The 13,048-nt window shown below is 43.4% G+C and overlaps 1 protein-coding gene across 1 annotated transcript; it reads right to left on the minus strand.

The window, feature by feature from the left end:
- Positions 1 to 832: 832 nt before the first annotated feature.
- Positions 833 to 11,772, minus strand: LOC120307596 (C-type lectin domain family 4 member M-like). The gene is made up of 7 exons (XM_039342482.1): positions 11,538 to 11,772; positions 10,603 to 10,773; positions 9,520 to 9,630; positions 8,331 to 8,417; positions 6,390 to 6,556; positions 2,271 to 2,374; positions 833 to 1,097 (listed from the first exon to the last, which is right to left on the minus strand). The coding sequence occupies exons 2-7, from the start codon at positions 10,769 to 10,771 to the stop codon at positions 932 to 934; spliced, it is 804 nt and encodes a 267-aa protein (XP_039198416.1). The 5' UTR covers positions 10,772 to 10,773; positions 11,538 to 11,772; the 3' UTR covers positions 833 to 931.
- Between the last annotated feature and the right edge of the window lie 1,276 nt (positions 11,773 to 13,048).

A 13,048-nucleotide genomic window follows, 5' to 3' on the forward strand; every position in this document is an offset into this window, starting at 1 on the left:
AATCTACAGTGATTTCCTTTGTTTTATCAACATTCAGAACCAGGTTATTTTTATTGCACCAGTCCACCAGAGCCTTCACCTCTTCCCTATAAGCATCTTTACTGTCATCCCAGATAAGAGCCACCACTGCCTTGTTGTCTGCATACTTCACAATATGATTCGTAGCAGATTTGGCATAGCAGTCGTGGGTCATCAAGGTGAACAGCAGGACACAGCCCTGTGGAGAACCTGTGCTCAAGGAGATGGAATTGGAAACTTTCTTTCCAACTCTCACAACCATGCCGTGAGCAGAATGAAAAGCAGAGCAGGGACGTTCCATGAGACTTCTTGCCAAGCAAGGGAATCTCTTGATTGAGGATCGTTGGCTGCAACCTGACTGAAGAGGCAGCTTTGACCCACATTTCTTTGCTGGAAATGACAGTCTAAGCTCTTTCTCCTGCGTGATGTTAGCATGAATGCTGCTTGCGTAATTCTGACCTCTGGACCAGTTGACAACTTTGACCTAGGTCTCGCAACTTTGGACTTAATTTGGACTATTCTTCTGTGCACTGCTGTGAAGTAGCAAACCATTCAGGCAAGCATCTCTCAGAGACTCTATTCCAGTTTCCATTCTTTTGCTATTTCTTGACTTTGATGAAATGATGAACTAGCAACTCTGTGTGTTTCAGTAGTTGAAAGAAAAATAGAGAGAGAAGTGGATTGTTGTGCTCAGATGCAGCCTAAAGATCATTTCCATATACACTATCTCAAAAGTTATAGTATGTGTGAGTGTCCGCCTGTAGCTTGCCTCTATAGGTATCATACAGGAGACTCTAATACTTGGAGGCGCCTGTTTATTTTGTGATTGCTATAGAATTCCAATGAGGTTTGATTCTAAAAAGTCATCTTTTTCCACATTTAATCCTGTTCCAGTTAACATGGTTGAGGAACTTTATGTGTTTTCAAACTCTATAGTCTCCTTACAAACCCATCTTTTAAGTTCTTGACAATTGGCATCAATCCAGTTCAAATCACTTCCTGAGGGATTTATGGCAGCACAGTCTTCATCTGCTTCTCCATCTCTGACAGATCCATTGGGATTGCCCTCGGCCCAGTATCTAAAAAGAGAGACAGGGAAGGTTGGTGTCAGAACCACCCTCATATGCTCAAGCCTGCCATGAAGTATGGGGGGGAGGGAGCCAGTCTGGGGGGGGGGGTACTCATGACTTGTCCCTTCCAGAGACACCATCTCAAGGTCAAAGCGCTGAGAATGGAATATAATGGCTCACCAACCCACCCACTGTTGCAGAGACAGTTCCCAAGACAATTTATTCAAATATAATTGGACAATAAGAGACCAGCAAGGATGGAGGATCTGGATGGGGGAAGTCAACCAGGAAAGTTTGGCATGCAAACTTCAGCTCTGACTTTGCTGTACTGTAATCCACTTCGCCTTTAGTAAAGTAAACCTTTCACACCGAATGGAGTCGAGGGTCTTTCTTACTCAAGGGACCAAGTTGGGGCAGGACTGACAGAGAATAGAATAGAATAGAATAGAATAGAATAGAATAGAATAGAATAGAATAGAATAGAATAGAATAGAATAGAATAGCTGGAAGGGACTTGGAGGTCTTCTCCATGCAGCCAAAGGAGTACAAAGTTGTTTAAAGGAAAGACCACGTTGAGTGGAAGTAAGGATAAGGAGGCGTGGAGGATGTCTGGGGGACTTGCCCCTCTTCTCCCCACTGCTGCCCCTGTCATTCACTTTCCCAGGCAAAATGGTCCACAAAGATTGGCAGAATCCCTGGAGATGGAAGATCAGGCCAGTGTGGGCTTCTTCAGCCAGAATTTGCAGGGCTCGCATGCAGAAGAGAAGAGGACCGATTGCATGAGATATCCATAAGGCAGAAGCCAAAATCTTTGCTCCATTCCAAAGCATAGCCAGCCTTGGACCAAGAATTGGCACAAATGAACTGCGTTCACACGACATTAGGCAAGGTTGGGTCATTCTCGGTTCGGTCTGGAAACGCAGCCCATTTTCTCAGCAGGTTATGTGAAAGCAGGTCATTGTACAAAGCCGTAATATTGTTGTCTTGTCTGGGTCCAGTGTATCGTAGGACGACAGGAAGCATGCATAAACTCCATGTTTAGCATAAAACCTGCAAGCATTAAGCATGCTTTGTAGCACCCAGGCCAATCCGAGCTGCCTGGAGCCTAAATTTGACCATGGTTTCTGAAAAGTTACTGCTTCTAAGTACGACTTTTCAAATGAACATAACCTGGAGACTCACTTTACTATTAATCTGGAGTTATCCGACCACTCCCAGTAGCCTTCCACATTTTCGTCCGTTAGGCCAATCCAGGCAGATTCGTTGAGCTTGGAAGAGAGGTACTTCTGCAAAGACACAAAAATGAAAAGGAAGATGGAGCAACTTCACAAGACGGGATTCCACACTCAAGAGATTCAGTGCTGGTAAAAGCTTTAGCTGAATTGAAGCAAGAAAATATTGTACGTTCTTGGTTTTAGTACAACCAATTGTTAGTGAGGTGGAGTTTAGATCAAAAGGTTGGTATTACTTTAGAGGATGTGAATTTGGTAAAACAGATTAAAGATCAAACTCGAGCCCATATAAAGATAATTTATAATGTTTTAATAGAATTGGATTCTGAAACGGAGTTAGTTAAAGGTTGTATGGTAAAATGGGCTCAAAATATTCAAGAGCCGATTCTATTGGACACATGGGAGACAATTTGGGTTAGAAATGTAAAATTTACTCAAGCTCAAAATTTAAGAGAAAATCTTTATAAAATGCTTTATAGGTGGCATTTGGATCCCCAAAAGCTGTCCTGTGTGTATCCTAATTTACAGCCCAAATGTTGGAGATGTGGAAACTTAGATGTAACTTATTATCATATTTGGTGGACTTGTAAAGATATAAAAGCTTTTTGGATTAAGATTTGGTGGAATATTCAAAAGATTTTTAAGAGAAAGATAAAGTTTACGCCGCAATTATTTTTGTTAGGTGTTATTGTAGATCTTGATGTTAAAGAAATTAATTTGATGCTGAATCTGATAACAGCTGCAAGATTATTGGTAGGGCAATATTGGAAGAAAAATTCTTTGCCTACTATGGAAGAATGGATACTTAAGGTGTCTAATTTAGCAGAAATGGCAAAAATCTCTGCATATCTGAAGGATTATTTACAAGAAAAATATATTTCAGTTTGGAGAAGATGGATTGATTATATTCAGAAGAAATATAATCAGAGATTCAGGGCTGGGTTTGTGTAGCCCCAGTGCTTAAAATTAACCATGAACAGGTCACTGTTGTTTGCCAAAGGACTCCGCTCTGCCCGAAGAAAAATCAGCTCCATGCTGTGGTGAGGTAAGTCACATCGCAATTTTGAAGACGGGACATGGGGGCTTCCACCTTTATGCCCCACCCTTGTTCAATAAAAGCACACCAAGAACATGGGTAGCAGGCTTCCGGTTTTGCGCAGTGGTGCAGCAGCCGAGGGATCGTGGTGGTCCGCACCCTACAGCCAATTTCTGCCTGAAGTTGTCCCATAGAGGCAACAAAGAAGGAAAGAAGTCCCACCAATTGTGGAGAGACAGCTTTGAGAAAAGCCCTCCAGAAACCAGCAGGAGAAAGGCTAGCTTAACTTCAGAGTTTAGCCCAAGCTACAAGCAGCTGAAGCCCAAAAGCACTACTTTAAGTTGACTGGAACTGGGTAAGAACAGTGGTTTTCTCTCTTCTACTTGAAAATTGATTTCCTGGGGGGAAACAGATGGAAACAGTGAATTAAACTTTTCAGGGGGAACAGAAATATATTGAAATGAAATGAATATAAGACTTAATTTGGATAAGTTTGAAATCGGTGGAATATGTTAAGATTTTTCTTTTAAATCATGAAAATAGAAGTAAACAATTGTCTATTACTGACTGGTGCTGACATCTAGTGGTGGATGAAAATATACAATAGCAATTGCTTTATTGCAGGGACTGGCAAAGCCTAGGAAAAGATAACTTGGTTTTGGTGACCTTTAATGTCTTAATAACAGAGAACAGCAGTGACAAAAAAAAAAAACATTTTGGGCTATCTACAAAGTGAGAATTATAAACTCTAAAAAAAAGAAAAAAAAAGAATTGACCTTTCTGGATTACAAATACAACTCAACTGTGACTCTAAAGCTGTCTGGAGAGAAAGGAAAACCCTGATTTTTAGCGACCATGGAAAACCAGAGATCTGCAGTAAGAATATACCAAGAAAAAACAAATACTTTCCAGAAGGAGATCTATGCTATGTTGCAACTAATCCAAACAACAATGATCTCAACCCATGAGGAAATTAAAAATAACTTTGAAAATATAAATGAACACATCTCCAATTTAACTTTACAACAAAAAATTCTCAGAAAATAAAAACAGAGAGTGAGCAGAAAAAACAGACAACTGAATATGAGACCAAGGAAAAAGATTTTAAAATGGAACTTAACAATAAAAGAAAGTATGACTTAACTCAGATGGAAAAAAACCTACAGGAAATACTGGACATGGAAAAGATAACCTATACCCTAAGATTACAAAATAAGTTTGAGGACGAGAAAAAAGATTTGACAAAATGGATTCTGCCAGGAGAACTACAAGAACTTGAGAGACAAAAAAATGATAAATAAAATCAAGAAAAAAAGAAAGGAAAAGATTCTCAATGAATATGAAGGGGCGAAATCTTCCTATAAAAACATCTTACCTGTTTTGCCTTTTATACCCGCAACAACATTTTTAAGACTATGGAAAGATTCTTTGATTCAGCGAAGCATATTGATCAGGAAAAATGTTTGGGGGAAAAAAAAGGCTAAAGTGAGAATTAAAAAATTAGATGATGGGATTTATCAGAGGGAATATTTAAAAATTAAACATCTGTTTGAATATGGTTAAAGAAATAAAAAGATTTTGGATATAAATGAAGATTAGTTTAAGATGGATGAACCCCTCAAGTAACGTAGTATTTTTTTCTTTCTTTTTTCCTTTGTGTTTTGTTTTTTGACATGAGAAAGATATAATTATTGGGATGGTTTATATAAAAGAAATGTTTTCTGTTTTTTTTTTTCCTTTTTTAAGATACGAGAAATGTAAAAGTGTTGGCATGGCTTGTATGAGAAAAAAGACTTAAATAATTAAGTGTAACTAATTTCGAGAAAATCTTAATTAGTAAGAATGCTTTGAATATTGTGGGGAAAACAAATTTAAATAAGAATTCTGTAAACAGGATCTATGAGGAGGCAATGAGAAAAGAAGCTTTATAGAAGCTCTATTATGGAAACCGGACTGGCACAGAAAGAAAGCCAGAGTTAGATTTAAAAATGTGATTTAAAACTTTACTTGACAGGTAAATAAGGCTTTAGAGATCTTGATTGAATAAAGATTAATCAAATATGTGAACTTAGTAAGAAGATGTTTTTCTGTATTAATATGCTTGTTGTGGATATAACAATTATTTGGATCAGATTTAAACTTTATTGAGTGGGTTAAAAGAATTTTTCATAGATATCGATTGATTGATAGCTTACAGATTTAAAATAGAGTAGAAATATATTTTTTGGAGTAATATTCTTATTTTTAGGAAGGATAGCTATTTTGTAATGGAAGGAGAATAAGTGGGATTTCTGATAAAAGAAGAAATGGTATTAATAAATAATAATAATAATAATAATAATAATAATAATAATAATAATAATAATAATAATAAAGTTGGAAGGAACTTTGGAGGTCATCTAGTTCAACCCCCTGCTTAGGCAGGAAACCCTATACCATTTCAGACAAATGGCTGTTCAGTTTCTTCTTAAAAACTTCCAGTGTTGGCGCATTCACCGCTTCTGAAGGCAGGTTGTTCCACTAATTGTAAATAGTAAAGCTTAAAAATAGGATTTGGATTTATACAGATGAAATGTTATTGATGATTGTTCTGATTGGTTAAGATACAAATAACAGACTAGGAAGGGACCTTGGAGGTCTTCTAGTCCAACCCCCTGCCCAGGCAGGAGCCCCTATACAATGTCAGGCAAATGTTTGTCCAATTTCTTCTTAAAAATTTCCAGTGTTGGAGCATTCACAACTTCTGGTGGCGAGCTGTTGCACTGGTTAATTGTTCTCACTGTCAGGAAATTTCTCCTTAGTTCTAGGTTGGGTCTCTCCTTGATCAGTTTGCAGACCACTGCTTCAGATTACATGAGAAAGGAGCAGATGCAACCACATTTGCAAAAAAATTGTCAAACGTTTGTGCATGAAAATTGAAAAGAACAACAGACAGAGGAGGACAGAAAGATGCAAGAGTTAGCCAAGATGGAGTTCTGTGTCGAAAGCCCCCAAATACGAGGAGGAAAAGAAGAAGAAAAAAATACACCCAACCTGTTCTTCCTCATTCAGGACGGAGGTCAAGTGGGAGTCTCTGGACTTGCAGAAATACTCAGCATCATGCCAGGTTTTCCTTTCATTTGCTTTTGAAACATAATAGAAATTCCAGCCAAAAAGCTTCCAGTCGTTACCGAACTTCACCCCTTTTTTGTACAGAGCTTCTGAGAGGAATTAACGCAAAGAGAAAAAATGTATGTTAGCAGAATCTGCCTTGAGTGAGTTCGGTTTTTGCGTCTAACTGCGTCTGTCTATCCTCAGCGCATTAAAAACAGAATTCAGTTGGGACTCAATCCCTTCCAAACTCCAAACGCTCTTATTTCCGGCTTAGCAGAAGCCCAAGACATTTCACGCGTCCCTGGGGTGCACCTTACAACGCAGAGCACTGCGTCTTCCGTCATGTTGCTCACTAATAAGGGTCTCTCTGGGTCAGTTCCCGCACTCCTCATTTTGATGGACGGCCTCCTAAACACATGATCGAAGAGCTAGAGCAGGCATGTCAAACTCGTGACGTCACGTGACATCGCACAACGTGTCGGGCCAGTTTTGCTATTGCTGGCAATGGGGTGGGCGCGGCTTCCATATGATGCATCCAGCCCGCGGACTGGCAGTTTGACACCCCTGAGCTAGAGGCTCAACCCATTCACATGGCCTTTATCCACATCCCTTTTCTGACTGTAGGAAAGAGTGATAGCACCAGCACTTACATACCTCTTCCCAGCGCCTTACAGCCCTCTCTGAGCGGTTTACAGAGTCAGCCTGTGGCCCCCAACAATCTGGGTCCTCATTTTACCAACCTCGCAAGGACGGAAGGCTGAGCCGACCTTGAGCCGGTTAGGATCGAACTCCCGGCAGTGGGCAGAGTCAGCCTGCAATGCTGCATTCTCACCACTGCGCCACCAGAGCCGGGAGGCTCTGCTTTGCTCTGAGCCACACGCTGGAGCCTCATCCAGCAGCTGCTACTCTTGAGGGCTGGAGCCTCCCTGCTGTTCCCTGCCAGCTCCTGGGGAGCCACAGCAGAAGAAGGCCGCTGACCTCTGGTCTGTATTGGTAACCTTCCTGAAGATAGCTGAGTGACCACTGGTGGATACTTTTACGTCCTTGTCTAGTTTTTGAATCCTGCTTGAAGGTGGTGGTTCTGCAGTACAACACGCCTGGGCATCAAACGTTTGCGTTTCAGCCCGTAACTCTGACCAGAAGTGATAATGACGAATTAAGTTAACAACATCACTGAAAAAAGGGACTTATGACCATTTTCCAACTTACGACCGTTGCAGCACCCCCCGGTCACATGATCAAAATTCAGATACTTGGCAACTGACTCACATTTATGATGGTTGCACTGTCCTGGGGTCACATGATCCCCTTTTGTGACCTTCTGACAAGCAAAGTCTCTGGGGGGGGAAGCCCGATTCACTTAATGACCGTGTTGCTAATTTAAGAACTGCAGTGATTCGCTTAACACATGTGGCGAGAAAAGTCGTAAAACGGGGCAAAAACTCACTTAACGTTTTTTGCTTAGCTAGAGAAATTTGGGACTCAACTGTGGTTGTAAGGAGGAGGAGGAGGAGGAGGAAGAGAAAGAGGTAAAAGGGAGATCAAGGACAAGGAGAAAGGAGGAGAAAAAAGAAAGAAAAAAGAAGGAGGTGAAGGAGAAAGAGGGATTTCATTTTTCACTCCAGGATAAAAAGAGGGAGGGAAGGAAGGAGGGAGAAGGGGAAGAAAAGGAAAAAAAAGGAAGATTTTCTTTTTTCCAGAAAAATTATATTAAGCAAAAAATAAAGTTATAAATCTTGAGTACAGGATGCACAAATGGCATTCTTCTTTACTCGGCTGGGATAAAATGAGAACAAATAAGAGATAGGACAAAGATTCTTCTTTACTCGGCTGGGATAAAATGAGAACAAATAAGAGATAGGATCAGACAAAAAGACTTACGATACTTCTTTTTCTCTGCTCGATAGGCTTCTTCGGAGTCTTTTAAATGTTGCGGAATGTCCTCTACTATGGCTGACACCTTTAGGGCTAAAGCCAGATGTAATTAGAAGCTGATTTCCTGTCCCACACACAGAACAGACACCTGCGTGGAGAAACCCTGGCGGATTTAAAGGCTTTGGAAATGCCTCCCCCCCCCTTGAAGGTCTAGGAAAGGGCAGTGATGATCAGGAGGGTGGGATTATTTTCCAGCCTTTCTAGATTTTTTTTTAAAAAAAACTTCCCGGTCTGGCCAAACAGACCTAGAATTATCTAGAGAAGAGAATATTTGGAGCTCAAGGCTGAACAGTGGCGTCCTGGGTGGCCTCTGAGCTTGGTTATTGTTTTTGGGAGATATTCCATTCCCCAACTCGCTATCGTCTCCAGTGCTAGAGATGTTAGCTAGTTGGGTGATGAAATTTCTCCCCAAAACCCAACCAGGCTCAGAGAACACCGAGGACTCCACAGCCCCTAATCCTCAGATGGATCCCCACACAGGGGCTGCTCAAGGCTGCAGAGCTCAACCAAGGTTGCCGAAGCCCTCAGAGTCCACACCGTCCCGATGAATGGGCTTGTTGTCCCCTTGCCCATCCCTTGTCCTCAGCATCATATTCTGCTTCCTTTCGAACTGTTAGCCTTACCTGGCTTTGCTCTTGTCTCTGGCAATCAGCACAAACCCTCATTAACCACAAGCCACCTTAGACAGGTCCTTGGACTCATCCTAATTCCAGGTTGCTGACTGGGTATCCCTTGACCTCCTTGCTGGGGTCAAAAAACCCACCTGCCTTACGGAGGGAGACTTTGGGGGAAAGGGGAGAGTCACTTCCACGGTCAATAGTTGGAACAGCAAACTCTTCAGGGCCTGGGATCCGTGAAGCAGAGGCAAACACTCCACAAGGAGAAACTGCCAGGAGGTCGTTCACAACCCTCACTATGGAGGACAAACTAAGCCTGGAACTGGTGTTGGGCAAGACCCCCTTGAACGAAGGAGCACCCGTAGCCTTGTGTGCCAGACAGACTCCACACCATTCTTCCAACCTCTTCCAACCATGATGTTACTTGGCAGTCTGGGCCTTTCATTTCTTCTTCCCTGGTCTCCAAATAGGATTGTGGCCCCAAACTAGTCAGAAGTCAGGATCATCTTTTTACTTACGATTTTGGTAATACATGACGTTACGATTCCTAAGTCCAATTGACAAAGTAGTCCTCAGTTTTTTCATAGGCACATCGTAAGGACTCCAGTCTTCAGCAAGCAGTGCATTGTCTAGAGTGATAGAGACATCTAGAGGTTAAGGTTTGAAGATGCCCTCTTGATGCTTGGACCATCAGCTTTCACCAATCCAACCTCTTCTGAAGAGCTTTTGAAGAACGCCTTATTGAAAACAACATCTTTTTGAAGAGCTTTTGAAGAACACCTGGAATACCGCATCCAGCTTTGGTCCCTACATCACCCCAAAAGATGTTGAGACTTTGGAAAATGTGCAGAGAAGAGCAACTAAGATAATTCAAGGCCTGGAGTCTAAAACCTATGAAGAACGGTTGCAGAAAGGGGGCATGGTAGTCTAGAGAAAAGAAGGACCAGGAGTGACACGATGGCAGTCTTCCAATATTTGAGGGGTTGCCCCAGAGAAGAGGGAGACAAGCTATTCTCCAAAGCACCAGAAGGCAGGAGAAGAAGCAACAGATGGGAACTAATCAATTTGGAATTCAGGAGAATTTTCCTGATAGTGAGATCAGTGGAGAAGCTTGTCTTCAGAAGTTGTGGGTGTTCCAACACTGGAGGTTTTTAAGAAGGGACCTGTCTGAAGTTGTAGGGTCTCCTGCTTGAGCAGGGGGTTAGACCTCTAAGGTCCCTCAGCTCTATTCTGATTGAGTGATCTCTTATAAGTAGTATCCCTGTTAGGTAACTCAGCAAGACTAAGAAACCTATAGACGCTTGCTTCAAAATGCATTTGGGGTTCTTCCAGACCATGGCGGAACAAACGTGTAAGAGAGGGAGGGAGGGAGGGAGGGAGGGAGGGAGAGAGAGAGAGAGAGAGAGAGAGAGAGAGAGAGAGAGAGAGAGAGAGAGAGAGAGAGAGAGAGAGAGAGAGAGAGACTGGGCTCTGCTTCCTGCTAAGTTTAGCCAGAATCCTTTTTTGACACTACTTCCTCCGCCTCAACCACGAAAGAAAGGCCACCCAGCTTATTCGGCTCCCACCGACAATGTCCCGTCACAAAAAAGAACTAAACTTACATGCTTTAATTGTTAGGAATAAGATGATCAGGCAGATAACTGTAAGAAGAAAGATGCCCATCCACAGGTACTTGACCGGGACCTTTTTAATCGGGTTCTGAAACAAGTCAATCTCCTCTTCATCCGGTGGCGGCGGAGGTGGTGGAGCGGCGGGTTTCTTAGGAGCCATGGCTTGGAGGGAAAGAGGAAAAAAACGTCAGGGACATTAAGACTTCAAGAGACCAAAGCCGCACCCACAATCCTTTGCCCCATTTCTGTGCCCTTGCATGCGTCACCGCTGCCCTACAGGCAGTGCTCAATTTAACAAGAGTTCATTTAGTGTCCAAAGTTACAACAGCATTGAAAAAAAAGGGACTTATGATCCCTTTTCATGCTTACGACTGCTGTAGCACGATCCCCATGGTCACGTAATCAAAATTTGGATTCTTGGCAACTGGCCCTACCACGCTTCTAATTAAATCTCCAGGTAGCTTTTGGGTTACAGTGGCAATTGGGACTGGATTTTCCATCGCTGAAAGAGCTGGTTATAAAACGCGAATGACATGACCCACATTGCTTAGTGATCCCCCCCATCCTGGTGGCCATTTATCCCCAACTATGCAGGTTGCTAGAGGTCTGCAGAATGTTGGGGTTACCATGGCAACCAGGAGGGTGGGAGGTCTTTGCACAAATCCCTCGTGCACCAGGGGGTGACTTTTCGCGGTTCAGGAGGCCGTTCCTGTGTGTCACTCATTCCTCCCTCTCAGGGCTTCTGCAATGTATCTTATCCTGCTAGGGTTGATGCAGAATAGTGACCCAGGCAATTATGGGCACTTCTCGCTATTTGTAGCATCTTCACTTCATGAGCTGCTCTGATTACTCCAGGATCTTTGGGTGCAATTCAAGATGTTGATTGTCCTGGCCAATTAACAAGGAACTTTTTGGGTAATCTGTACCTCCTTGTTGATAATCTCCTTAGGTAGTTATTGTTCTTGTCTCTTGTATCACTTGACTTCTGCACACGTTGTCATCTGGATGGAGTGGTCCCTCTTTCCTCTGGCCTGGCTTGCTTGCTTTCTCTTCCCAGCTGAAGGCCTCCCCTGCCCTGTGACTCAAGCAGCCTGCTGATTGGCTGCTGCGGGTCCTTAGCAAAGCACAGCTGTGGATGGATTGTGATGGCAGTGCAGAGGGGGCAGCCCTGGAGAAACAGCCATTGGCGTCCTTCCCATAGTTCACACATACCTGGCCTGGCCCTGGATTGTGTGAGAGTAGAGCCTCTCTTCAAAGGGAAGGCCGAGTCGATTCTCAGTAGCTCTGGAGGCTCAGCTCTACCCCACCTTCCTCCTGAGTTGCTACGTAGCGCAAAGTGGCCACTCTGGAGAGCCTGTTTGCTGTAGGGGTTCAAGGCACCAGGCCAGAAACCGGGAGACAGAGAGTTCTAGTTCTGCCTTAGACACGAGGGCAGCTGGTGACTTTGGGCCAGTCTCTGTCTCTCAACCCCAGGAAGAAGGAGGCAAGGCAAAGGCCAAGAAAAGCATGTGGACTTCCCCATGGTTGCCAGGAGTCAAGACTGACTCAAAGGTGCATGCACACACACACAAACACACACACACACACACACACACACACACACACACAGAGAGAGAGAGAGAGAGAGAGAGAGAGAGAGAGAGAGAGAGAGAGAGTTTGTTTCTATCCACTGGACTTCTGCAGTCATCACTATATGTGGGGCTGTCCTTGAAGACCATTCAGGTGCTCCATTCGGTCCAGAATTCAACAGGATGATGGTGGTGGTGGTGGTGGTGGTGATGATGATGATAATGATGATGATGGTGATGATGGTGGTGGTGGTGGTGATGTTATCCATTCAGTCGTGTCCGACTTTTGGTGATTCTCCGGGCCACCTCTTCCGACCTTGCACTACTTCAGCACAATGCACAATGGCACAAATTGTGAACACAAAACACAATTGTCCAGTGCACTGCCTTCCCATTGGCTTCCGGGATCAATTTATAAAACTGGGCTTGACCCTGAAAGCCCTACACGGCCTGGTCCCCACGGACCCTCTCCAGGACCCTCTCCTGCCCCTCCGTCCTCCAGCTGAGACCCCCCAAAATCTTGGGGGAATGTGATTTATTTATTTATGTATTTATTTATTTATGTATTTATTTATTTACTAAAGGAATGTAGATGGCCGCTCTACTCACTCACAGGGACTCCAGGCACTTCCAGGCATGAAACTCCCAAATACAATGAGCCAATCAGCCTCTACTTCCTGGTGACAACATTCAGACAAGCCACCTGATGGGCTCCATGTCACCCCGTGACCTCCAGACCCTCTGGCAAAACCAAAGGCCATTTGGAAGCCTATCGAGGAGGGGGCTAGTCTAATCTCCATTGGGAGGATAGGGAGGGAGCCACCACGGAGAAGGCCCTTCTCCTTCCTTGTGCTACGGAGTGGACCTCT

Source organism: Crotalus tigris, unplaced genomic scaffold, assembly GCF_016545835.1.
Source record: "Crotalus tigris isolate CLP2741 ecotype Arizona unplaced genomic scaffold, ASM1654583v1 scf7180000017793.814357, whole genome shotgun sequence".
In the NCBI taxonomy this organism is placed as follows: Eukaryota; Metazoa; Chordata; class Lepidosauria; order Squamata; family Viperidae; genus Crotalus; species Crotalus tigris.

What these genes read in the sequence shown, in the direction of transcription:
- LOC120307596 (XM_039342482.1), bottom strand. Translation starts at nt 10,771, where the DNA reads ATGGCTCCTAAGAAACCCGCCGCTCCACCACCTCCGCCGCCACCGGAT. An exon ending in CGTCATGTATTACCAAAATC is followed by an intron (nt 8,418 to 9,519) that starts GTAAGTAAAAAG and finishes ATCTGGCTTTAG; the next exon opens with CCCTAAAGGTGTCAGCCATA. An exon ending in TCCTGAATGAGGAAGAACAG is followed by an intron (nt 2,375 to 6,389) that starts GTTGGGTGTATT and finishes GTGTCTTTGCAG; the next exon opens with AAGTACCTCTCTTCCAAGCT.